General features: G+C 44.7%; 1 protein-coding gene across 6 annotated transcripts in view; it reads left to right on the top strand.

The window, feature by feature from the left end:
- The window catches only part of LOC122564287 (uncharacterized protein C7orf57), a 149,647-nt gene that overhangs the window by 102,617 nt on the left and 21,445 nt on the right, over window positions 1-25,585 (top strand). For 5 of the 6 annotated variants that reach the window (XM_043718963.2, XM_087978453.1, XM_087978452.1 and 2 more), the window contains one exon: window positions 19,450-19,609. The exons of the other annotated variant lie outside the window; for it this stretch is intronic. In XM_043718963.2, the coding sequence (XP_043574898.2) occupies window positions 19,450-19,609 (160 nt within the window). The remainder of the gene's footprint in view (window positions 1-19,449; window positions 19,610-25,585) is intronic. 6 annotated transcript variants of the gene reach the window in all.

Here is a 25,585-nt window from a genome sequence, read left to right as displayed (position 1 = left end):
ACTTGAAGAGGTTCAGAAAAGATTTATAAGGATGTTGCCAGGGTTGGAAGATTTGAGCTATAGGGAGAGGTTGAATAGGCTGGGGCTGTTTTCCCTGGAGCGTCAGAGGTTGAGGGGTGATCTTATAGAGGTTTACAAAATTATGAGGGGCATGGATAGAATAAATAGTGAACCTGAACTCCAAGGTCTCTTTGTTCAGCAACACTCCCTCAGACCTTAAGTGTATCGGTCCTCCTAAGATTTGCTTTCCCAAAATGCAGCACCTCGCATTTATCTGAATTAAACTCCATCTGCCACTTCTCAGCCCATTGGCCCATCTGATCAAGATTCTGTTGTAATCTGAGGTAACCTTCTTCACTGTCCACTACACCTTCAATTTTAGTGTCATCTGCAGACTTACTAACTGTACCTCTTATGCTCATATCCAAATCATTTATATAAATGATGAAAAGTAATGGACCCAGCACCGATCCTTGTGGCACTCCAGTCTGAAAAACAACCCTCCACCACCACCCTCTGTCTTCTTCCTTTGAGCCAGTTCTGTATCCAAATAGCTTGTTCTCCCCGTATTCCGTGAGTTCTAACCTTGCTAACCAGTCTCCCATGGGAAACCTTGTTGAACACCTTACTGAAGTCATATAGATCACATCTACTGTTCTGCCCTCATCAATCCTCTTTGTTACTTGTTCAAAAAACTCAATCAACTCTGTAAGACATGATTTCCCACACGCAAAGCCATATTGATTATCCCTAATCAGTCCTTACCTTTCCAAATACATGTACATCCTGTCCCTCAAGATTCCCTCATTTCTGGCAACTTTGTAGCCTTGTGTTTCAATGTTATACAGTCCTTAACTTCCTATTGTACTCACGGTTAACTAACTTCTTTTGCCTTTTTTGAGCCTCAATATAGTGCTGTAAATTATGTACTAATTCTTTAAAGATTATCCATTCTTCAGGTACCTTCATATCTTCTAATGTGTTTGTGCCTCATATCTTCATAACTTCCTTTGATTAAATTTAACACTCCAGCTTCAGATTTAATTACATCATTTTCAAACATATAAGAGATCCCTGCTTTACGAATGTCAGAGATTATGTCGTACTTGTGAACATGATCCCATACAGGGGTGCAATTTAAAGACCCAACATATGAATGTATCCTCTACTTATGAATGGTTGCTTTACATATCCTACATTCTATTCTGGCTTGCATGCAAATCAACTTGTGAATGAACTCCAGAGCAGAACCCATTCGCAACCCAGGGACTGCCCGTAATATAAAATTCTATCATGTTATAGTCCCTTATTTCTGAAGATTCTTTCATAAACCATATTATTAAGTGGCCTTTTCCATTACATAATCATATATCTAATAGGGTCTATATTCTCCAGTCAGCTCTACAATGTTCTGGTCCAGAAAACCATCCCTAACGTACTCCAGAAACTCATCCTCTGATGTATTGGCTTCATTATGTTAACTGCGTGTATACTCAAATTGAAGTTACCCCTAATTACTGCATCACACATGCTACATGCTTCTCTAATCTCCCAGTATCATGACCCACACCACCCCTCTTGTTTCGTGGCCTACAAACAACACCCACCAATATTTGCTATCCCTTCCTATTTCTCAGTTTCATCCAAACAGATTCTTCTTCTGACCTGAGATCCTTCCTTAATAATGTACTGATCCCATCCTCATTATCAGCATAACACTACCTTCTTTTCCCTTCTGTCCTGTCCTGTCTAAGCAACAAGTTCTTTCAGTATTCAGTTCCTAGTCTTGATCACACTGCCATGTTTCTTTAATGGCAATTCGATCATACTCATTTACCTCTATTTGTGCTTTTAACTGTTCCCTAAAGCGCTCTGCTAGGAGGCGTCCAGTCTCCCCAATGTAGAGGAGACCGCATCGGGAGCAATAGATACAATAAGTGATATTGGTGGATGTGCAAGTAAAACTTTGATGGATGTGGAAGGCTCCTTTAGGGCCTTGGTTGGAGGTGAGGGAGGAGGTGTGGGCGCAGGTTTTGCAACTCCTGGAAGGGAGGGTGGGTTGTAGGGGGGCGTGGACCTGACCAGGTAGTCACGGAGGGAACGGTCTTTGTGGAAGGCGGAAAGGGGTGGGGAGGGAAATATATCCCTGGTGGTGGGGTCTGTTTGGAGGTGGCGGAAATGTCAGCAGATGGTTTGGTTTATGCGAAGGTTGGTAGGGTGGAAGGTGAGCAGCAGGGGCGTTCTGTCCTTGTTACGGTTGGAGGGGTGGGGTCTGAGGGCGGAGGTGCGGGATGTGGACGAGATGCATTGGAGGGCATCTTTAACCACGTGGGAAAGGAAATTGCAGTCTCCAGAAGAAGGAGGCCATCTGGTGTGTTCTGTGGTGGAACTGGTCCTCCTGGGAGCAGATACGGCGGAAGCGGAGGAATTGGGAATACGGGATGGCATTTTTGCAGGAGGTAGGGTGGGAAGAGGTGTAATCCAGGTAGCTGTGGGAGTTGGTGGGTTTGTAAAAAAGGTCGGTGTCAAGTCTGTCATCATTAATGGAGATGGAGAGGTCCAGAAAGGGAGGGAGGTGTCAGAGATGGTCCAGGTGAATTTAAGGTCAGGGTGGAATGTGTTGGTGAAGTTGATGAATTGCTCAACCTCCTCGCAGGAGCACGAGGTGGCGTCAATGCAGTCATCAATGTAGCGGTGGAAGAGGTGGGGAGTGGTGCCGGTGTAATTATGGAAGATAGACTGTTCTATGTAGCCAACAAAGAGACAGGCATAGCTGGGGCCCATACGGTCTGGAGGAAGTTGGAGGATTTGAAGGAGAAATTGTTAAGGGTGAGGACCAGTTCTGCCAAACGAATGAGAGTGTTGGTGCAAGTGTACTGTTGGCGACGTCGGGAGAGGAAGAAACGGAGGGCTTGGAGGCCCTGGTCATGGCGGATGGAGGTGTAGAGGGACTGAATATCCATGGTGAAGATGAGGCGTTGGGGGCCAGGGAAACGGAAGTCTTGGAGGAGGTGGAGGGCATGGGTGGTGTCTCGAACGTATGTGGGGAGTTTCTGGACTGGGGGGATAGAACAGTGTCAAGGTAAGTAGAAATGAGTTCAGTGGGGCAGGAGCATGCTGGGACAATGGGTCGGACACAGTGGTCAGGCTTGTGGATCTTGGGAAGGAGGTAGAACCGGGCATTGCGGGGTTCCCAGACTATGAGGTTGGAAGCTGTGGGTGGGAGATCTCCTGAGGTGATGAGGTTCTGTATGGTCTGGGAGATGATGGTTTGTTGATAGGGGATGGGGTCATGGTCGAGGGGGTGGTAGGAAGAGGTGTCCTCAAGTTGGCGTCTGGCTTCAGCGGTGTAGAGGTCAGTGTGCCAGACTACCACTGCACCCCCTTTGTCTGCTGGCTTGATGGTGAGGTGGGGATTGGAGCAGAGGGATTGGAGGGCTGCGCATTCTGAGGGTGAGAGGTTGGAGTGGGGAGTGGGGTAGACAGCTTTAGGCGGTTAATTATCCCGACGGCAGTTGGAAATGAAGATGTCGAGGGCGGGTAATCGGCCAGCATGGGGTGTCCAGGTGGATGCAGTGTATTGGAGGTGGGCGAAGGGGTCCTCGGAAGGTGGGTGGGAGTCCTGATTGTGAAAGTAAGCTCGGAGGCAGAGGCGGCGGAAGAAGTGTTCGATGTCACGTCGTGTATTAAATTCATTGATGCGTGGGTGGAGGGGGATGAAGGTGAGTCCTTTGCTGAGGACTGATCGTTCGTCCTCAGTGAGGGGGAGGTCTGGAGGGATGGTGAAAACTCGGCAGGGCTGGAAGCTGGGATCTGGTGTGGGTGTGGAGCTGGGAGTGGGGGCGGACCCGGTAACTGGAGTGGGTGTGGTGGTAGGGGGAATGGGGGTGGAATCATGAGCAGGGGTGGTGTTCCCCTCAGGGTTCTGGGGAGTGGGCATGGTGACAGTGGGATCTACGGGGGTCATGTCAGCAGAATGCAGGTGTGTGGCGTTGGTGGGGGTGGATGTGGTGGCGAGCATGGGGGTGCAGAAGTCACTGAGCATGTGATATCAGCTATGATGTGAGGGGCGGAAGTGATGTCACGTGTGGTGCATGAGGAATTGTGAGGTGCGGAAGTGGCTGTGGAAGCAGCCATGATAGGGGCGGAAGTGACGTCATCAATCAGCGTGGGATGATGGCTGCACCAGCTGCATGGCTAATGGCATCCGAGCAGTTCCAGAGGCCAGGGGAATCTACTGGAATGTTTGAGGAGTGCTGGTTATGGAGGTGGGTAGGCCAAGTTTCCCTGTATCCCATGCCTCCTTACTTTCTGAATGAGCCTACCATGGGTAACCTAATCAAATGCCTTGCTAAAATCCATGTCCACCACATCCACTGCTCTACCTTCATTAATGTGTTTTGTCATATCCTCAAAGAATTCAATAAGGTTTGTGAGGCATAACCTGCCCCTCTCAAAGCCATGTTGACTATCTCTAATCAAGCTATGTTTTTCCAAATAATCATAAATCCGGTCTCTCAGAATCCTCTTCAATGATTTTACCACCACCGACGATGTAAGAGTGACAGGTTTGTATTTCCCAGGGATTTCCCTATTCCCTTTCTTGAACAAGGGGATAATATTTGCCACCTTCCAACCATCTGGTATTACTCCAATGGACAGTAAGGATGCAGAGATCATTGCCTAAGGTGCAGCAATCTCTTCCCTTGTTTCCCATAGTAACTTTGGGTATGTCCGTCTGACCCAGGGGACTTATCTATCCACATGTTTTGCAAAACTTCCTGCACATCCTCTTTCCTAACATCAACCTATTCGAGTGTATCAGTCTGTTTTATGCTGTCCTCACAAACGACAAGACCCCTCTCACTAGTGAATACTGAAGCTAGTGTATTCATTAAGGACCTCCCATACATCCCCCTTCTAGCTCTTTTAAGTCCATTCTTCAGTTCCTTCCTGGCTACCTTGTAACCATACAGAGCCCTGTCTGATCCTTGCTTCCTCAACCTTAAGTAAACTTCCTTCATCCTCTTAACTAAATGTTCCACATCTCTTATCATCCAAGGTTCCTTCACCCTACCATTCCTTCCTTGCCTCAGTGGGACAAACCTATCCACACTCACAGCAAGTGCTCCCTAAACAACCTCATGTTTTTGTCATGCATTTACCTGAGAATATCTGTTCCCAATTTATGCTCCACAGTTCTTTCTTAATAGCATTGTGTTTCCTGCTCCTCCAATTAAATACTTTGCTATACCATCTGCTCCTATCCCTCTCCATGACTATAGTAAAGGTCATGGAATTGTGATCACTACCACAGAAATGCTCTCCTACTGAGAGATCTGACACCTGACCTGTTTCATTGCCAGCCACCAAATCCAATATGGCATCTCCTCTAGTCAGATTATCTACACATTGAATCAGGAATCCTTCCTGGACTGTTTTAAAAAATTCTCAAGGTCAAGGACCAGGCTCGCAGGAAAGTAGTCTGACACAGAACAAACAGCCAAGAGGCGAGTCTGCTAGAATATAAGTGTTTTATTCCCCGCAGTGTCCCCACAACCAGTCTCGTACTTACAACGGGTCTGGCTTATACTCACTCTACATGTTACCAAAACTGGGAGCCGTCAGTTCTCGTAGAGCGGTTGCCAACAACCCACGCTCGGCGGTTAAACGTAACCCCGGAGCAGACTCTACCGAACTGGAGACTTCTCCAGCTGATATACCCTTTTCCAGATATAAACATTCATGTGAACAGCAGAGCAAGGCTAAAAAACACATTCCATTCTGGTTAAGAAGATTCACACGGGAAGGTGTATAACAAGATTCACACGGGACTAAGCGACACCTTCCATTTTCGGTTAGATTCACACATGTATTGGGACACAATTTTAACCCTTTCACCACATTCCACTGCTTGGCCCAATACATGTGTTGCATAATGATTCACACATGTATTGGGACATAATTTTACACCACATTCCACTGCTTGACCCAATACATGTGTTACATTATGCCCACATGTATTCTTTCTAACAAGCGCCTACGTACACGCCAAATATACAAGCAAGTCAGGACATTACAGCATGTTAAAATCACCAGGACCGCTACCAGGATCGACAAGGGTGGGAACAGGAATGTCCCCGCAGTGGAGGACATACCACTCAATATGTCCCACCAATGATGAGCTGACTCCACGTCCACTACACGGGCAGCATGTACTACCTCCTGTCCATGTATAAAGGTAGACACCGTAACCTTGGTGACATTGGTTTGATGCTTTCGTAATATCTGCTTAAGCTCCTCGGATCGGTCCAATGCCCGCTTAAACCGATCCAGGGAAATGTTCCAGGGATTCCTCAGCACTTTCCACTGCACCTTGGTAAAGTGGCGAGCACTGCTATAAGTGGTCAACAAATAGGTGTGATTCTGCCAGTGCCACTGATAGACATTTGAGAGGCATCCCGAGAACGGTGCTGAGGGAAGCATAGGATGTGGATTATTGGTAGCCACACAGAGCGTGTGTGGCCCAATCTGCCACATCATGTCCCTTGGAGTCTCAACAGTCCATTCGCACAGGGCCGTTCCCTTAGTCAAGCAAGGGTCCCGATACCTGTCCATCAGTAGGCAAGTTTTCCCCTGATCAGTCTGTTCACAAGCGGACAGATCATAGGTAATATTGGTATCTGGGCTAAACCACTGTCCCCTTGTCTTCAGAAAATAATATCCAGAAGATGTAATCACTGGTAATACATAATATCGACAGACCGTAACAGTGTGGGTTACATTCATGGTAACAAAGTATCCGTTACACATAGTTGCGTTACACCATGTTCGCTCTGGATGGGTTATCATCCACAATTTCTCAGATACATTCCATAGTCCCCTCCACGCCTGTACATTGGGGGATGTTACCACACGCAAAAAGCGTTCTTTCTGTATTTGAGCATGCAACATTTGAATATGACAGGCAGTCCAATTTAACTGAGCCGTAATGTTCTCAAACAGTTCCTGAGTGGCGCCCCAGACATCCAGTTCCCATTGCAGAGATCGTATCATTATTTCAGCTGTCTCTCCTTGAGTCATCATTACGGATGGCATCCACCTTCCAATAGTATGTAGTCCTTGTGAGGTGGCCTGTCCCGTGTTAGATAATTTAGTACGGGTTACCTCAGAGTCAATGGCATTCGAGATACCCATAACAGTTCCTGCGCCTCCCAGCAGGGTGTCGTACCACGCTCGTCGCCGCCTCTTGGTATGACACTCGGGTATGAGGGGCAACTGTACCCGCCAATGAACATCAGTGTGCAGTACCGCCCGGGCCATCTGTTGACAAGTTGACATAATAGGGGCCAACTGTGTTCGATGCGACCGCACGCCCCCCGTGGCACCCCTCTTCGGTGCTGGCCCGCCCCGCGTGGGGTTTAATAACGCCTCAGACGGGGCGTTCGTCGAGGGCAGTACCATTATTAACCACATGAATCGATGACGATTCCGAATATCGGTGGCATTGTGCAGCCACAGATCTTCCCCCCGAGCTGTGACGCTCCAATGAGTCCCCGTTGTCCCGCATGTCTGGGTGCGTCGGTCCCACAAACACGTCTTGACTTGGGCATTTACCACCAGGGTGCAATTAGGCGGTATGAACGATATGTCATATTTTTCCCCATCCCGGCGCATGTAGCACTGTGCACACGTGTACAATTGACAGTCGCTGGTGAGAGTCAGAACAACGCACTGCTGACCGGGTTCACATGTAAAGTCGTCCTGCGTCCGTCGCTGGCTACTGGCCTCCCACCGCACCTCATGGCGGGCGACCGGTACCAGCGTCCAGGCCGTGATACCGGTGCCCTGGAGTGGCCATCCGATCGCGAACATCGCCAATAGGAGTCGCAATCCCCATGACCACCCCATGTTCAAGGCGGAGGGTCAGCCTGCGGGTGCATAGCAATTACAACATTATTTAGGTCTCACGTAAGTAGCACTGGTTCGCCGGGACGTTTGCCCAGGTCGGGTCTCCGGGGTACATAATGGTGACCAGACTGTCCTTCCCCTGTGCTATGATTTCGGCCGGCCTGGGGGGGCCGGTCGTCTGGCGCACCCATACCTTGGCCCCCTTAGTGTCAGTAGACCCAAATCCCCCCGTCCCACGCTCAGTAACCGTAACGGGAGCTCCCATCTCTTCCACCGTTGTAAGGTTACATGGCTTAATGACCAATTGCGCTATTCTGTCCCCCTTCTGTATCACGTAAGGTTCAGCGGTGATGTTGACCAGGATCACCCCCAACTCCCCTTGGTAGTCTGCGTCAATTACGCCTGCCATCACATCAATCCCCTTTAGTGACAGTCCCGACCGCGGGAGGATATGCCCATAGGTTCCAGGGGGACAAATCAACCCTAACCCGGTCTTAATCACCGTAGGTTTCTGTTGGATCAAAGTCTGGGCAGTTAGTGCTCGTAGGTCCAGTCCAGCCGAAGCCGGCGTGGCCCTTACGGGAATATCAGCTTCCTCAGCGAACTTCCACATTTTAATAGGCTGAGTCTTTGGGGTATCACATACTCGTATCATCCTATTCAAGGGTGTTACCCCATTTCCTAATGGGCGGTTATTAATTTGTTTCACCACCCGAATTAGTTGCTTCCTCCAACCCGTTAAGTCATTGCAACCTCCTGCTTTTCGTAGTGAGGACTTCAGAAGCCCATTCATTCGTTCTATAAGTCCCGCAGCTTGTGGGTGATAGGGTACATGATAAACCCATTCCACGTGGTTATCGTGACACCACTGCTTTACCGCCCTTCCTGTGAAATGGGAGCCATTGTCACTCTGGACCTGTATGGGCAATCCATAAAATTGTTCAATCAAATCTAAACATCGCAAGGTAGCCTGTTGATTGTTGTGACGACAGGGATGGGCTACCAAAACCCCAGACATAGTGTCCACAGCTGTACATATGTGGTTACATCCTTGTGAGGAGGGTAAGGGACCCACAAAGTCCATTTGCCAGCTCTGTCCCGGACCATCCCCCCGATGGATATGTCCCATCATGTGTTGGGGCACTCCCTGCCGCTGATGTTGACACTGCTCACACTGGTTTACTGCAGTCTTAACATCATCTACCATAAGATCTATTCCTCGGTCTCGAGCCCAGTGCAAGGTTCCTTGCACTCCCCAGTGCCCAGCCTTAAGGTGTGCCCATCTAGCTAGGTCCACTGAGGTGCCCCTTTGCACCATCATGGTTCGGACGATACCATCCACATATCGGTTATGTAGAGCTTCCACATCATTTCGAGAGGTATGGGCATCTACGTGGGTGATGTATATGACCAGGTATTGAGCTTTCTCCCATATATCCTCCCATAACTGTTTACCCCACACTTCCCTATTCTGGATCATCCACTGATTGGCCTGCCAAGTTGGCATCCATTGTGTCATGCCGTTAACCACTGACCACGAGTCAGAGAACAAACAAACTCCCATGACCCCTGCTTGCATGACTACCATATGCACTGCCTTTAATTCTGCCCACTGACTACTTTTTCCCTCCCCTAATTCTTCTAGGGTAGTGCCTTGTTTTGGGTTAAAGGCGGCAGCTTTCCATCTACGCTGTCCCGCTTTCCATTGGGCTGACCCATCTACGAACCAAGCCGTGGCTTGTTCATCCGGGGTCAGTTCATCATACCGTTTTCCCATCTTAACGGGTGATTCCTTGTATTCAATCACCTCAAACCGCTTTTCCCCTTCCTCAGGGGCCTCCGCCACTTGCTCATGTAGGACTGACACTCCTTTCTGTCCAGTCCGCACTCTCTCCGACACATACCATTTCCATTTAATGATGCTGCTCTCTTGGGCAGTTCCTATTCGGTGGGTAGTGGGGTCACTAAGTACCCACGGAAGAATAGGGATAGCTGTTCTCATGATCACTTCATGTCCAATGGTCAGGGCTTCGGTTTCCACCAAGCCCCAGTAGCATGCTAATAACTGTTTCTCAAAGGGGGTATACCGTTCCCCTGCCGGGGGTAATTTTCGGGACCAAAATCCCAGTGGCTTACGGGTTCTTTCCTGTTTTTGCCATAAGCTCCAATTGGCATAATCCCCCTGTGCTGAGACTTGCAGTTCTACAGGTCCTGACTGTATCTTTCCCAAGGATACAGCTTGCTGTATCGCTTGCTTGGCCATTTCAAATGCAGTTTGATGGACCTCCGTCCATTCGAACGCTGCCTTTTTCCTCGTAACTCGATACAAAGGTTTTAAAATTTGTCCTAAATGGGGAATATGCTGTCTCCAGAATCCGAATAACCCAATAAATTGCTGCACGTCCTTCTGGGTGTGAGGGACGGCAAAGACCTGAATCTTATTTTTAGCTTTCGCAGTGATTTCCCTTTCCCCCTTGTTCCACACGATTTCTAAGAATTTTACCGTTTGTGAGGGACCCTGGATTTTGGCTGGGTTGATCTCCCACCCATATCCTCGCATATGTTGAACCAGTTGGTCCAGCAATTCCTGAACCTGCTTCTGACTTGTCCCCTGTATCATCATATCGTCAATATAGTGCGAGATCATCACTTCGTCAGGCACTTTAAAGGCAGCCAAGTGTTCTGCAACTATCCGGTGGCAGATAGTAGGGCTATGCAGATATCCTTGGGGCAGTCGTGTGAACGTGAATTGTCTACCCTCCCAAGTGAATGCGAACTGTTCCTGCCTATCTTCGGGAATAGGAATTGTGAAGAAGGCATTAGCCAAATCAATTACTCCGTACCACACCCCTGGATGATGTTGGATTCGTCCTATAATAGTGATGGCATCCGGGACCGCTGCCGTCAAGGCCGGAGTGTGACGGTTTAGTTGCCGATAATCTACCGTCATCTGCCATGACCCATCGGCTTTATGTACGGGCCATAAGGGGTTATTCCACGCCGTGGTGCATGTCCTAAGCACTCCCGCTTCCAAATAATCCTTAATTGTGGCGGATATTTCTTTATGTCCGCCGGGAATCCTATACTGTCTAAGACTTATTACGCGATCGGCGATCGGGATGGGGAAGGGGTCCATCTTAACCTTTCCCACTAACACCGTCCTACAGCGCAAAGCCATTTTCGTGATTCCAAATTCAAACTTCCCTTGTTGGAGGTGAAGTGTTAAACCGGCCAGAATGTCCATTCCCAGGATCCATTCTCTAACCGGTGTAATGATAATTGAATAAGTTTTAATGGGCATTGTACCTATCTTTAGGGGCAATTGTACTGTTCTTCCTTCAATCAGATTACCTCCCAGCCCAACCAGCGTGACTGGGGTTCCTTTAAACTTATGGGGCGTCCCATAGATTAAGGTGGCCTCCGCCCCTGTGTCCACTAGAGCCATAACGGTTTGGACGGATTTGCGCCAATAGATAGTCAATGATACATGAGGTCGAATGTCGTCTGCTGACCATTGGCTCGTTCGTGGGCAAACCCTTGGGGCTTGGCCCGATTCCTATTGTTCCTCCCATTCATCTTCCCCAGACAGCACTGGGTAAAGACGTTTGCCTCGCCCTTCTTTGTTCTTGCCTTTCTTACTAGGTTTCCGGCCACGCCTATCCACTTTATAACACTCTCGGAGGGGAGGCCGTACCTCCTCCTCCTCCTCGTCCTCCGAGGATTCCCACCGCTGGGAAGTGGAAGTTCTACCCCTTCGAGGCTCATTAACAACCGGACCCCGTGTCTGACATTTTTGTGTTAGTAATTCCACTAGGTCTTCCATAGTGGGTCGGGACTCCGTCTCTACCCGGGACACCTTCAGTCCCTTTCGTCTGCATAAGTCTTTTAATTCCGGTGTAGGTAGGCCATCAATCTCCGATGCTGGGACCTGCGCCCGTATCAAAGCTTGCCACAAAGCTTGCCGTGAGGGGCCTTGGTTACTTCCTTGATTAGGGTTTACTTTTCCCCCTGCCCGAGCCTCAGGGCGACGCCCCTCTGTGCCCCCCTGAGAAGCACGGGTTGTGGGTCCCCAATCCCCCAAACCACCCATCTCCCTCATCATACTACGGGCATCTCCTAGGGTTTCTCCCCGTCCACTCAACATTATGGTTAATAACAGTGGTTTATAATGGGGGGGGGCAGTCTTCACTAGATGGTCTCTAGTCTGTCTACTAACATTTGTGTTATCTACCTCGTCCAGCACTCCCAGCAACAGGGCATCCCGCACACACAAACGGGTTAGCCTCTGAACCTCTTCCTTAATCGTTGTCCAAGTTCCTTCCAAGGGGGGCCAATCGGACGGGAAGGGATACTGTTCGGCCACTGCCCTGGCATACATCCCAAATAGGGTCCCCATACTGCGATCTATTACCATATCCTTGGCTTGGTTGCGGTACCCCAGGTCTATGGCAGCATCCTTTGCTAATCCACCAAACTTGGGAGCATCCTGATAGTCTACCTGCACTTGTTGCCCCCCTTCCTCGAGGAGCCGAATTAGCCATAGCTCTAACGGCTCCCCAGGATTACGTCGGGTTTTCTGGGTGATAAACAGCACCTCATCGGTAGTGAAGTCTTCCGTTAATTCAGAGAATTCTGCGGGAGGCTGAGCCCGCGGTAATTCATGCATAATTGCCTCCCCTTGTTCATTCCGTATAGGGTTTCCTTTCTCATCTAACATTACCTCCCGTTGCACTGGGAGACGTCTCTGAACCTGCTTTCTCCTAACCACTGGTTTAGCTTGGAGTACGGGTGGGTCCTCTTCGTACTGATCATCTAAATCTCCCCAAATGTTCCCATCCCAATGATCGATATCCCACCGATCCCCGTTATTTAACTGGGCTACAAACGCCCGTACTTGTACCGGGTCCGGGGTTCGAGGGACCTTCCTTTTCTCTTTCCGTTTCTTAGCAGACAAATACATAATAGTTCGTCCTGCTAGTTCAGTTAATGCTGTCAATTCAGCTTTTAACTTCATAATTTCCTGCCTCAACATAGAGGCATCTCCCGAACTGAGTCCCTGCTCATGTTTCAGGAGGGCTAATTCTGCTTCAGCTTTTTGGCGCTTGTCTGACTGTTGTCTACAAGCCGCCGCACAGGCCCACATCCTCCGCTGTACCCCAGGCAATGGGTTCTTCGGCAGGACTGGGATCCTCTCAAGGGTGGACAGCAGCGACCCTGGGGTTCCTACGCCCTCGGCCTCCCAGTCCTCCGGTCGCCCCCCACCATTTCTCAAACAAACTGCCACGCCATGCCACGGCCCATGCCATCCCGGGACGGTCAGGACCTCCACAGTTTGTTCCTCTGGTTTCTTAGCCTTTTTCCAAAACATTGTTCTGTATCAAAATCTTTCCTCAATTGCGATTGATCCTGCCGGCTACGCCAAAATGTTTTAAAAAATTCTCAAGGTCAAGGACCAGGCTCGCAGGAAAGTAGTCTGACACAGAACAAACAGCCAAGAGGCGAGTCTGCTAGAATATAAGTGTTTTATTCCCCGCAGTGTCCCCACAACCAGTCTCGTACTTACAACGGGTCTGGCTTATACTCACTCTACATGTTACCAAAACTGGGAGCCGTCAGTTCTCGTAGAGCGGTTGCCAACAACCCACGCTCGGCGGTTAAACGTAACCCCGGAGCAGACTCTACCGAACTGGAGACTTCTCCAGCTGATATACCCTTTTCCAGATATAAACATTCATGTGAACAGCAGAGCAAGGCTAAAAAACACATTCCATTCTGGTTACATACAGATAAGAAGATTCACACGGGAAGGTGTATAACAAGATTCACACGGGACTAAGCGACACCTTCCATTTTCGGTTAGATTCACACATGTATTGGGACACAATTTTAACCCTTTCACCACATGGACACACGCCCAACAAAGTCTGGCACCATCCAAACTTTTTGCACTGAGGAGGTTCCAGTCAATATTAGGGAAGTTGAAGTCACCATGACAACAACCCTATTACTTCTGCACTTTACCAAAATTGCCTCCCAATGTGCTCCCCTCTATCTCTATTGCTACTATAGAAAACCCAATAAAGTGACTACTCCTTTCCTGATTTCCACCCATAATGACTCAGTAGACAAACCCTCCTCGACAATCTCCCTTTTATACTGTTTGTACTATTTATACTATTATACTATTTGTGCTGTTATACTATTTGAGCTGTTATACTATTTGTGATTAGCAATGCCTCTCCCCCACCCCTTTTACCTCCCTCCCTATTCCTTTTGGAACACCCAACAAACATTCCTGCGATATCCAAGTCTCCGTAAAGGCCACAACTTCATAGCTCCAAGTACCGATCCATCCTCTAAGTTCATCCCTACCTTATTTCTGACACTTCTTAAGTTACAATAGATACACTTCAACCCACTTAGTGCAACTTTGCAATATCAACTGTCTATCCTTACAGACTCTCTGCATGCTGTATTTGCCTATTCACCAGCTACCCCATCTGCTGATCCGTAGCTTTGGTTCCCAGCCCTCTGCCAAACTAGTTTAACCCTCCCGAAGAGCTCTAGCAAACCTCCTGCCGAAGAAATTGGTGTCCCTCCAGTTCAGGTGCAACCTGTCCTCCTTGTACAGGTCCCACCTTCCCCAGAAGGTATCCCAATGATCCACATATCTGAAGCCTTCCCTCCTACACCAGTTCTGCAGCCACATCTTCAGCTACACTCGCTCTCTGTTCCTAGTCTTACTAGCCCGTGGCACTGGTTGCAATCCGGAGATTACTATTCTGCTCATCCTGCCTTTTAGTTTCCAACCTAACTCCCTATATTCACTTTCCAGGTCCTCATCCCTTTCCCTACCTTTGTCATTGGTATTGATGTGCACCGTGACTTCTGGTTACTCACCTCCCACTTAAGAATCCCATAGATTCAATATGAGCCATCCCTGACTCTGGCACCCAGTAGGGAACATACCATCCGGGAGTCTTGCTCGCAACCACAGAATCTCCTGTTTGTTCATCTAACCATTGAATTTCCTATCACTATCGCTCTCCTATTCTCCCCCCTTCCCTCCTGAGCTACAGAGCCAGGCTCAGTGACAGAGACCTGCTGTTGTGGCTTTCCCCTGGTAGGTCATCCCCCCCCAACAGTATCCAAAGCGTATACTTCTTATTGAGGGGAATGGCCACAGATGATCCCTGCACTAACTACCTATTCCCTTTCCCTCACTTGATGGTCACCTAGCTACGTTTATCCTGTAACTTCAGTGTGACTACTTCTCTATTGCACCTCTCTACCTCCTCCTCAGCCTCCAGAGTAGCGGTTACATGATTGTCATTAGACTAGCCTTTTATTGATTTCAAATTATTGGCTATGGTGTGATTGAAATGCATGTCTTCAGAACAATAGCCTGGATTATTAGTCCAGTGATATTACCATCAACTCTTCAATTAACCAACTATGTGAAAGCATCCTGACTCTGACTGTCTGAATGGCTGTCTGACATGTCCAAGCCCTTGACTTGTATCAGAGGCTGCCCTTGACCTATTATGCAACTACCCATTAACTGAAGGTTATCTTTCTTGACTTGCTTGAGGCTGGCTGATGACCATGACAAGACTTTGTGACTGTGCTAAATGACAAGGCAAGTCAGAAGGCAGGGGCGGCACGGTAGCTCAGTGGTTAGCTTTGCAGCCTCACAGGGTCAAGGACCCGGTTCGATTCTGGCCTCGGGCAACAGTCTGTGTGGAGTTTGCACATTCTCCCAGTGTCTTTGTAGGTTTCATTCGGATGCTTCAGTTTCCTCCCACAATCCAAAGATGTGCAGGTCAGATGGATTTGCCCACAGTGTTAGGTACATTAGTCAGAGGGAAATGGGTCTGGGTGGGTTACTCTTCGGAGAGTCGGGGTGGACTTGTTGGGTCAAATGGCCTATTACCACACTTTGGGGAATCTAATTTAATCTTATCTAGTAATATGAGCCTGGTAACACCTAGATGGCACGCATGAGCTGGGCCAAAGGAGCTGTGTCCATGCTGTATAACCTTGACTCTATGACTAGGGAATATCCATTTACTACTTTTCTTCCTCCCCTCCTGTATAGCTGAGTTACCTAGACTTGGCTGTGTCAGCATTCTCTTCAGGAGCAGTTGCCCTCACCAGGATCAAAATGGAAAACTGAATACCAAGCAAGATAGACTCAGGAGAATCCTGTGCTGTCTGCCTGGGTTAGCTGGATGGTCACTCATCTTCTCATTCTTTGTAGACTCCTAACTGTGGTGTGATCACTGTCCTAAACAGACTATCCATATCATTTTCTAGCTTGAGGAGGTACAACGGTGACTCCAGTTGTTTGAGCTCTGAAACCTGGCGCTCAAGCTTCTGTAGCTGGTGACATATCCTGCAGACGTGTTCATCCAGGACTTATGGTATGTCCATGACTTCCCGCATACTGTAAGGATATGCATTGCACTTGGACACTTGACCTTTGATACCGTAACTTTAAAGATTATTTATTGCAATTATGATAAGTAGCAAAGTGCCAAACATAACTTAACAGTTACTCACCAATCAACTTCTTTTCTGTTTCTAAAGTCAATTATTGGACGTTGAAAAAGTTAGAAAAAGAACGGAACACTTCCTTCCCTTCTTCACCACACTCCCGCAACAACTGTTTAAGCTAGTTGAACCGGTCAGGCTTTGTCCCTTACACTGGATGAAGAGGTAGCTTAGTTATGAAGGATACAAGTTACTGAAGAAGTTCATGCTCACTGGAGATTGAAGGAAGAAGTCTACCCTGCTTATATGTTTAATAATTCGGAGATGCCGGTGTTGGACTGGGGTGTACAAAGTTAAAAATCACACAACACCAGGTTATAGTCCAACAGGTTTAATTGGAAGCACACTAGCTTTCGGAGCTCCGAAAGCTAGTGTGCTTCCAATTAAACCTGTTGGACTATAACCTGGTGTTATGTGATTTTTAACTTTATATGCTTAATATATATTTAGAAGGTTTTGTGAACACGTGTTTGCTGTTTTTGCTTATCAAGATTGTGCCACAAAATGCAGTTTCACTGGGCTGGCATGCTAACGAATGAATAAGAGGTTTCCAACGAACAGCGACCTGACTGAGAGATTCTGAAATCATAGTATCAAAACTTTAATCTGCCCTCAGAAAACTGATTTTGTGCCACCTGCCCAGTTAGGTTCCTCCACCCAGCTTTCACCCCTGGGCAGGCCCAGAAAATTTTGACCATAGAGTAAGAATTCTTTACAAAAATGGAGAAAATAAAATCAAACAGAAAGTCAACCAGTAACACGAGTGGATTTCATTTAAGCTACTTCAAGAGTACTATAGCCAGAGAACCAGGGACAGTTACACACTCAATTTCATCACTTCAGGGCGAAGCTGAACAATTCTATCCATCTGTAAAAATCACAAATTAGGTTTGTACTAGCATCACCCCACAGAGTTACAGCTATAACATCCTTAAGAATTGCTAGAATGTAAAGCAGACTTCTATGTATAAACATGAAAGCACTCAATCTGCTGCATAAAAACTTCATGTCAGTCAAAAAAGATTACACAAAACATAATAGCATAGTTTCACACATTTCTTCGAACTGTGGAATTCACTTAATAAAACAATGCCTTGTGTAGGAACATTCCCTCAGAGAAAAAAAAAATGGCTCAGGAAGCTTATTCTTTTCATGGAGAATATGCACTTTGATCAACTCTACTCAAAACATTTAACCTTCTGAGGAACGATTCTGCAAGGTTTTTTTTGTATACCTAATGAGTTCATCAAGTAACATTTCAGAATACACTCCTGATTTTAAATTGTGTGTTATCCATCTTGACTGGTTAATAAATTAAATTGCAAATCTGAAGTATAAATAATCCTTTTAAAATTCAAAGGTGAAGTTGAAGACTATTTGAAATTCTTAACAGTCAACTAGAAAATAATACAATAATGCTTGTCTCTGAGAAATCATCAGTTGGGAATAATACCTACATTTTTAGTGAGATATATTTACAGCTGCAACTTGTAGTATTCCTTATACATACAATCAACAAGTCTTTCAAATTCAAATAAAATATATAGATACTCCATTGTTTTCAAAATATCAGGATTTAACCATTCCACCTGAAATATTGAAGAAACTGAATCAATTCCTCAAAACAGAAAAACTGATGATAACAACAGTAATTCCAGCCAGTTGCAAAAATTTGTTGGCTGGAGATGATGTTTAAGGATACTTAGTTATGTTTGTTATTGGTATTGCAGGCATAAGCAGCTAGTAATACAATACTTCTCTTTAATCTTCCTTCAACAACTGCAGTAATTTCAAAATGGCTATCTGCTGCAGTTTGCGTTACATAGCTGGAACTGAATAATTATTTTTGTAAAAATATCTGGCTTGAGAAAGCTGAATATTTATACGTTTAGGAGAAAGTGAGGGCTGCAGATGCTGGAGATCAGAGCTGAAAATGTGTTGCTGGAAAAGCGCAGCAGGTCAGGCAGCATCCAAGGAACAGGAGAATCGACGTTTCAGGCATAAGCTGACTGACCTGCTGCGCTTTTCCAGCAACACATTTTCAGCTCTGTTTATACGTTTAGACAACTACCTAGCAATCATTTATTATAATTTAAGGAAATCTGTTTCACTGCTAAACTAAGGGAAATCTCATGTAAAGTCAAACCAAGATATGGTGCATTTAGGTGATTCACTAAATTATCTTGGGAAAAGTCTCCTTGTCACCAGAGCAGCCAAGAGTCTTATAGAGACTGACATCACCTTGTGAGGGTTTAAGAATCAAAGTCTGGCTCTGTTGACATGATGGTACCAAAAGCCATCATCATTATCATTTATTTGTCTGATGCTGATATTAATGAGGCAACTATATTTAAAGGAACTGGAATCTATAAAAGATGGACAAATCTACATAATATCAAAGTCAAAGCGACAGTAATGTTAACCATAATATTTACAAATTTCTTAGTAAATCAGGTAAATCCCCAGATATCTCAATCTTACCTAATAAACCGAAAAGCAAAATGGAACTTATTTGCACTCAGTCTGTCAAGAAACAATGTAGCTTATTCATTAATGCTTGCATTCTTATAGGATATTCCCAGCACAACAATTAACTAGAATAGAGAATATGAAAGCAGACATCTCAGCTATCTAGCTGTATAAACATTATTCTTTACTTTGTACTTTTTACTGATGAGTGCAAGGCAAAAAGCTTTGACAAAATATGTACCTTTCAGCAATGCTCAAATTGTCATTTGGCAGTACAGAACCTATGATAGATACCATGGCATTTTTCAAAGAAAAGCAGGAGCTCTCTGTCTCAGTATCTTGGCCAATATTTCAATTGTGTCAACACCAAAAAAAAGTCTTGTTTTTATACCAATTAGGTTATGAATTTTAAAAATCTCAACTGCAATAGTTGCACATTTATGTGCTGTGCATATACACAATGGGGTATTGAACATAATTCAATATAACATAAACCAATTAAAATTCTATCTGCAGATCTGGTTCCTCTTGACGAGTTCCAGAAGTTAGAAAAAAAAGAACTTCTTAGAAATACAAAGTCACGAGGAAAGAAAGCTATCTCTACTAAAGTGAATCAAAATGTAACCTTCAGAGACCCTGTGAAAGATTCCGAGGCTAAAACATTAATTCTGAACAAGTAAGTCAGTCTTATACCACCCTACACTATTTACAATGATCTTTTACAATAGTTGCACTTGTTAATCTGGAGTTCTGAGCAACATCCCTGTAATATTGTCTTTACGACTTACAACATCACTGCAAGTTAGGAGATTTCTTATGGATTCTATATTAATTAAAGTTATGTAGACAACATATATTTTTGAACATTATAGTATTTTAACAAAGTAAACTTGGACACACCACACCTTAAGGATGATATACAACATGCTCTCTTTGTTACAGTTGATGTCATCATTGATTTTGAATTTCAAAATTTCTTTGGTATTTCACAACCGAGCATATTGATAATTTTAATATAAATACACGTTGTCATGGAACTCTAGTATTCATCTTGTTGTTAATATCAAATTATTATAATCGCCATCTGTGACAATGACAAGGAAGTTTGTGACTGATTACAATGGCAGCAATTTGTTTTAGTCACACCATGAGGCTTATCGCACCTTACTTGTCTGGTATCAGATCTTGATGTTTTAAAAAGTTGCTTATGCAAAATAAAGCATGACTTAAAAATTAAATATGGGCAAATATTTACTTCTAGACTCACTTGCACTGTGGCTGGAATTCTAGGACAATGGGGGGAGTGAGGGAAATTTGTCAATGGGTTTGAAAATGGAGTGAGGTGGGAACAAAAAAACACACAAATAGGAGGGCCCTCCTGAGCCTGCTTGGAGGCTGCCAGGGTCCAGGGTTTACATGACAGTTTTCCTACAGGCAGAACCCCCTCCCATTGTCTTCATCTGCAAGTCATCATGACTGAGTTTTGACCTGATGGGAAGGTTTTTAACCTCAACTGGGTGAGAGTCAAGACTAAGATGACATATCAGTTTATTCAAAACTCAACAACTGTGAAGCTGTGATCCACACAGCAAGAAGCATACAGTCTACCCAAAACCCTTTCAACTCAGCATTCAAAGACTTGATTGTTCAATCAGTATCTACAAAGTGAAAATCCTCTGGGTTTCCTGTCCTGTGTAAATAAATACACCTTTAGTTATTTTTATTGATAAAGAGACTTTTGAAATTGTTGAATGCGTGCTACCCTCACTCCCAGCTACCTTTCTCATAAGGACACTACTGAAGAGGATGGCCAGTTTAGAATCAGCAGAAGATAGCCAGCACAGTCATCCAAAGATGGCACGACTTGGGCTTCAACAGATCTCCATTTGAGGACATATTCTTTAGGCTATAATGTCTTGTTTTCACCACCCTTCCAGTTACAGTGAGACTTGGAACACTTCAGAAGTACACATTGGATGCTAGAGAATTCCCACTGGTAGTGTCTATGCAAGATACACAAGATCATGTTGGGGATTGCTGGTATTGCTCTCGGGATATGGGTTCAGGTCCAACTAGAGCAACTGTTGGAATTTAAATTTGATCAATTTGTTCAGTTTATTAATGAAATTGAAGGCTAGACTCAATAATGGTGCAATGAAACTATCCCTGATAGTTATTATATGATTGTTATTGTCACTATTATCCTATAGGAAATGATTTTTTTTCATTAAATGGAGTGGCTATATGTGAGGCCAGACCCAGAGCACCAATCAGAACATTTTTATCTAAGTGTCCTTTATGATAGATTCCTGATATTTCCCTGCTGATGTAAGTCTGATAGGTCGATAGTTCCGTGTTTTCCTGTTTCTTCCCCTGCCCCTTTCTTAAATAGTGGGGTGACATTTGCAAGCATAAAGCCTAATTTGCCTTCATAATAGCCGAACAAGGCATCCAGTTTTTCTGACTAATGACAGAAAAGTCCAAAGAGGAATAAAACTGGATGGTCATCTGACAAGGACCAAGGTCCAAAATCTCAAAAAGGACATTAAACAAAAACTGACAAAGGAAATTAAGTTTGTTCAAGACTAAAACAAAAGGCTGAAAAATGACCAGAATTAGTAATAAATCTGAGAATGAGGAAATCTTTGGAATACAGCAAAGAAGATTCTAAAAAGTGATAAAGAAAGATAGATTATGAATGCAATCGAGCAAAAGCATAAAAATGGGCTGTAAAACCTTCTAAAGTTATATCAGAAAGAAATTCTGGCAAAGATGAACGTTATAAAGGGGAATTTGATTTGATTTGATTTGATTTATCGTTTTCACATGTATCTAAGTACAATTGAAATTATACTGTGTGCTGTACAGGAAGATCATAACATACAAGGACATACAAACCATAGGGTTTTTTGACACAGCAACGCATACAACATTACAGCTGCATAGAAGGTGTATAAAAACAATATCAATATTAATTTTGAAATTAGAGAGATCCTTTCAGCAGTCTAATAGTAGCAGGGAAGAAGCTGTTTTTGAACCTATTGTTACATATGTTTACCTTCTGCATGATTGAAGAGATTGGAAGAGAGAAATGGAAGAGAAACTAAACAATTACTTTGTTTCTGTTTTCACTAAGTGAGATACATTAAATCTCTTAGAATTAGAGATCCAAGTTATGAGGGAGAATAAGGAATTGAATGAAGTAAATTAGTTAGAACGTTTGACTTGTCAAGTTAATAAATTTGATAGGTCCCTGGGATCTGATAATCTACTTCCCAGAGTGTTGAAGGAAATGGCTATACAGATAGTCAATACTCTAGAGATTATCTTCCAAAACACTCCATAGATTTTGGAATAATTTTTGCAGTTTGGATGCTTGCAAATGCCACCCCACTATTTAAGAAAGAGGCAGGGGAAAACATGAAAACAGGGAACTATAGACCTAAAAGACTTACATCAGCAGGGAAAATTCTGGAACCTATCATTAAGGACACTTAGATAAAAATGTTCTGATTGGGCTAGTATGGATTTGCAAATGGAAAACCATGTTTGGCAAACGTGGAGTTCTTTGAGTAGGTTACTAACAAAATTGATAAAGGGAGTTGAAGAATTAATGTATTTGGATTTACAGAAGACGTTTGATAAGGTTCCCCACAGGAGCTGGGTTAGCCAAATTAAAGTACATGGTTGAGTAGGTAATGTACTTGGAGGAGAAAGTGAGAACTGCAGATGCTGGAGATCAGAGCTGAAAATGTGTTGCTGGAAAAGCGCAGCAGGTCAGGCAGCATCCAAGGAGCAGGAGAATCGATGTTTCAGGCATGAGCCCTTCTTCAGGACATGTACTTGCATGGACTAAGGATTAGCTAATATCCAAAAATAGAGAGTAGGAATAAAGGGATCATTTTCATGTTAGCAAACTGTGACTAGTGGGGTACCGCAAGGATTAATGCTTGGGATCCAATTGTTCATAATATATATCAGTGATTTGGAGCTGGGGACCAAATGCAATATTTCCAGACTTATACCTAAGCAAGAAAGTGAATTGTGAGGAAGATGTAAAATGTTTTCACAGGATATATGCAAGAATAGTAATTGTGTAATTACACAGCAGATGAAATATAATGTAAAATGTGAGGTTATAAACTTTGGAAGGAAGAGAAGATATGCAGAGTATTTCTAAAATGGTAAAAGATTCAAAAGTGTAGATGTGCAAAGGGACTTGGGTGTGTTTGTTAATATAGTCATAGTCATAGAGGCATAGAGATGTACAGAATGGAAACAAACCCTTCAGTCCAACCTGTCCATGCTGACCAGTTATCCCAACACAATCTAGTCCCACCTGCAAGCACCCGGCCCATATCCCTCCAAACCCTTCCTATTCATATACACACCCAAATTCCTTTTAAATGTTGCAATTGTACCAGCCTCCACCACTTCCTCTGGCAGCTGAAAGCTAACACACAATTTCATTACATCAATAAGAAAGCTAATGAAATGTTAGCCTTTATCGCAAAAGGATTTGATTACAGAAGTAGCGAAGTTTTGCTTCCATTGTATAGGAGTTTGGTTAGACTAGATTTGAAGTACTGTGTGCAGTTGTAATCTCAAAGGTATCATTGTGATAGGGATAGTGCGTAAAAGGTTGACTAGACTTGTCCTGGGATAGTGGGACTCTCTTATGATGATAAATTTGGCAAACTGCACATGTAATCTCTAAAATGTTTGAAGAATAAGATGATCTAATTAAAACATGCACAACACTTAAAAGGATAGTCAGGGTGAATGCATTCTGATTGAGAGTCTAGAACCAGGAGGCATAACTTAACCACAAGGGGGATGCCATTTAGGACTGAAATGAGGAGAAATGTTTTTACTCAGAGGGTAGATTTTGTTTTACGAATTTAAACTTTAACTATAGAGTACGTGTGTAGGGTATAGAGTCATTGAGTCATAGAGTCATAGAGATGTACAGAATGGAAACAAACCCTTCAGTGCAACCTGTCCATGCTGACCAGTCATCCCAACACAATCTAGTCCCACCTGCAAGCACCCGGCCCATATCCCTCCAAACCCTTCCTATTCATATACCCACCCAAATTCCTTTTAAATGTTGCAATTGTACCAGCCTCCACCACTTCCTCTGGCAGCTGAAAGCTAACACGCAATTTCATTACATCAATAAGAAAGCTAATGAAATGTTAGCCTTTATCGCAAAAGGATTTGATTACAGAAGTAGCGAAGTTTTGCTTCCATTGTATAGGAGTTTGGTTAGACTAGATTTGAAGTACTGTGTGCAGTTGTAATCTCAAAGGTATCATTGTGATAGGGATAGTGCGTAAAAGGTTGACTAGACTTGTCCTGGGATAGTGGGACTCTCTTATGATGATAAATTTGGCAAACTGCACATGTAATCTCTAAAATGTTTGAAGAATAAGATGATCTAATTAAAACATGCACAACACTTAAAAGGATAGTCAGGGTGGATGCATTCTGATTGAGAGACTAGAACCAGGAGGCATAACTTAACCATAAGGGGGATGCCATTTAGGACTGAAATGAGGAGAAATGTTTTTACTCAGAGGGTAGATTTTGTTTTACGAATTTAAACTTTAACTATAGAGTACGTGTGTAGGGTATAGAGTCATTGAGTCATAGAAATGTACAGCATGGAAACAGACACTTCGGTCCAACCCATCCATGCCGACCAGATATCCCAACCCAATCTAGTCCCACCTGCCAGCACCCAGCCCATATCCCTCCAAACCCTTCCTATTCACATACCCATCCAAATGCCTCTTAAATGTTGCAATTGTACCAGCCTCCACCACATCCTCTGGCAGCTCATTCCATACACCTACCACCCTCTACGTGAAAACGTTGCCCCTCAGATCTCTTTTATATCTTTCCCCTCTCACCCTAAACCTATGTCCTCTAGTTCTGGACTCCCCAACCCCAGGGAAAGACTTTGTCTATTTATCCTATCCATGCCCCTCATAATTTTGTAAACCTCTATAAGGTCACCCCTCAGCCTCCGACGCTCCAGGAAAAACAGCCCCAGCCTCTTCAGCCTCTCCCTGTAGCTCAGATCCTACAACCCTGGCAACATCCTTGTAAATCTTTTCTGAACCCTTTCAATTTTGTCCTATAATAGTAGTGCCTAAGGGAAAGACAACGGAATGAGGACATGCCACAACCCAAAGGACTAGCCACGCTACCATATATCAAGAACATTTCTGAACTGACAGCCAGACTACTACGACCACTAGGACTCATAACAGCACACAACCAACAGCCACTCTCAGACAACAACTCACCAGGACAAAGGACCTGATACCCAGCATGAGCAAAACCAACGTAGTGTACAAAATCCCATGCAAGGACTGCATAAAACACTACATAGGACAAACAGGAAGACAGCTAACGATCTGTATCCATGAACACCAACTAGCCACGAAACGACATGACCAGCTATCCTTAGTAGCCACACACGCAGATGACAAGCAACATGAGTTCGACTGGGACAACACTACTATTATAGGACAAGCCAAACAGAGAACAACCAGGGAATTCCTAGAGGCATGGCACTCATCCACAGATTTTATCAACAAACACATCGACCTGGACCCAATATACCGGCCGCTGCAGTGGACAG

The sequence above is a fragment of the Chiloscyllium plagiosum genome, unplaced genomic scaffold, assembly GCF_037043375.1.
Source record: "Chiloscyllium plagiosum isolate Xiang-an unplaced genomic scaffold, Cpla_swu_hap1 HiC_scaffold_34, whole genome shotgun sequence".
Taxonomy (NCBI): domain Eukaryota; kingdom Metazoa; phylum Chordata; class Chondrichthyes; order Orectolobiformes; family Hemiscylliidae; genus Chiloscyllium; species Chiloscyllium plagiosum.
The sequence above is the reverse complement of the archived record's forward strand: the minus strand, read 5'-3'. Positions and strand labels throughout refer to the sequence as shown.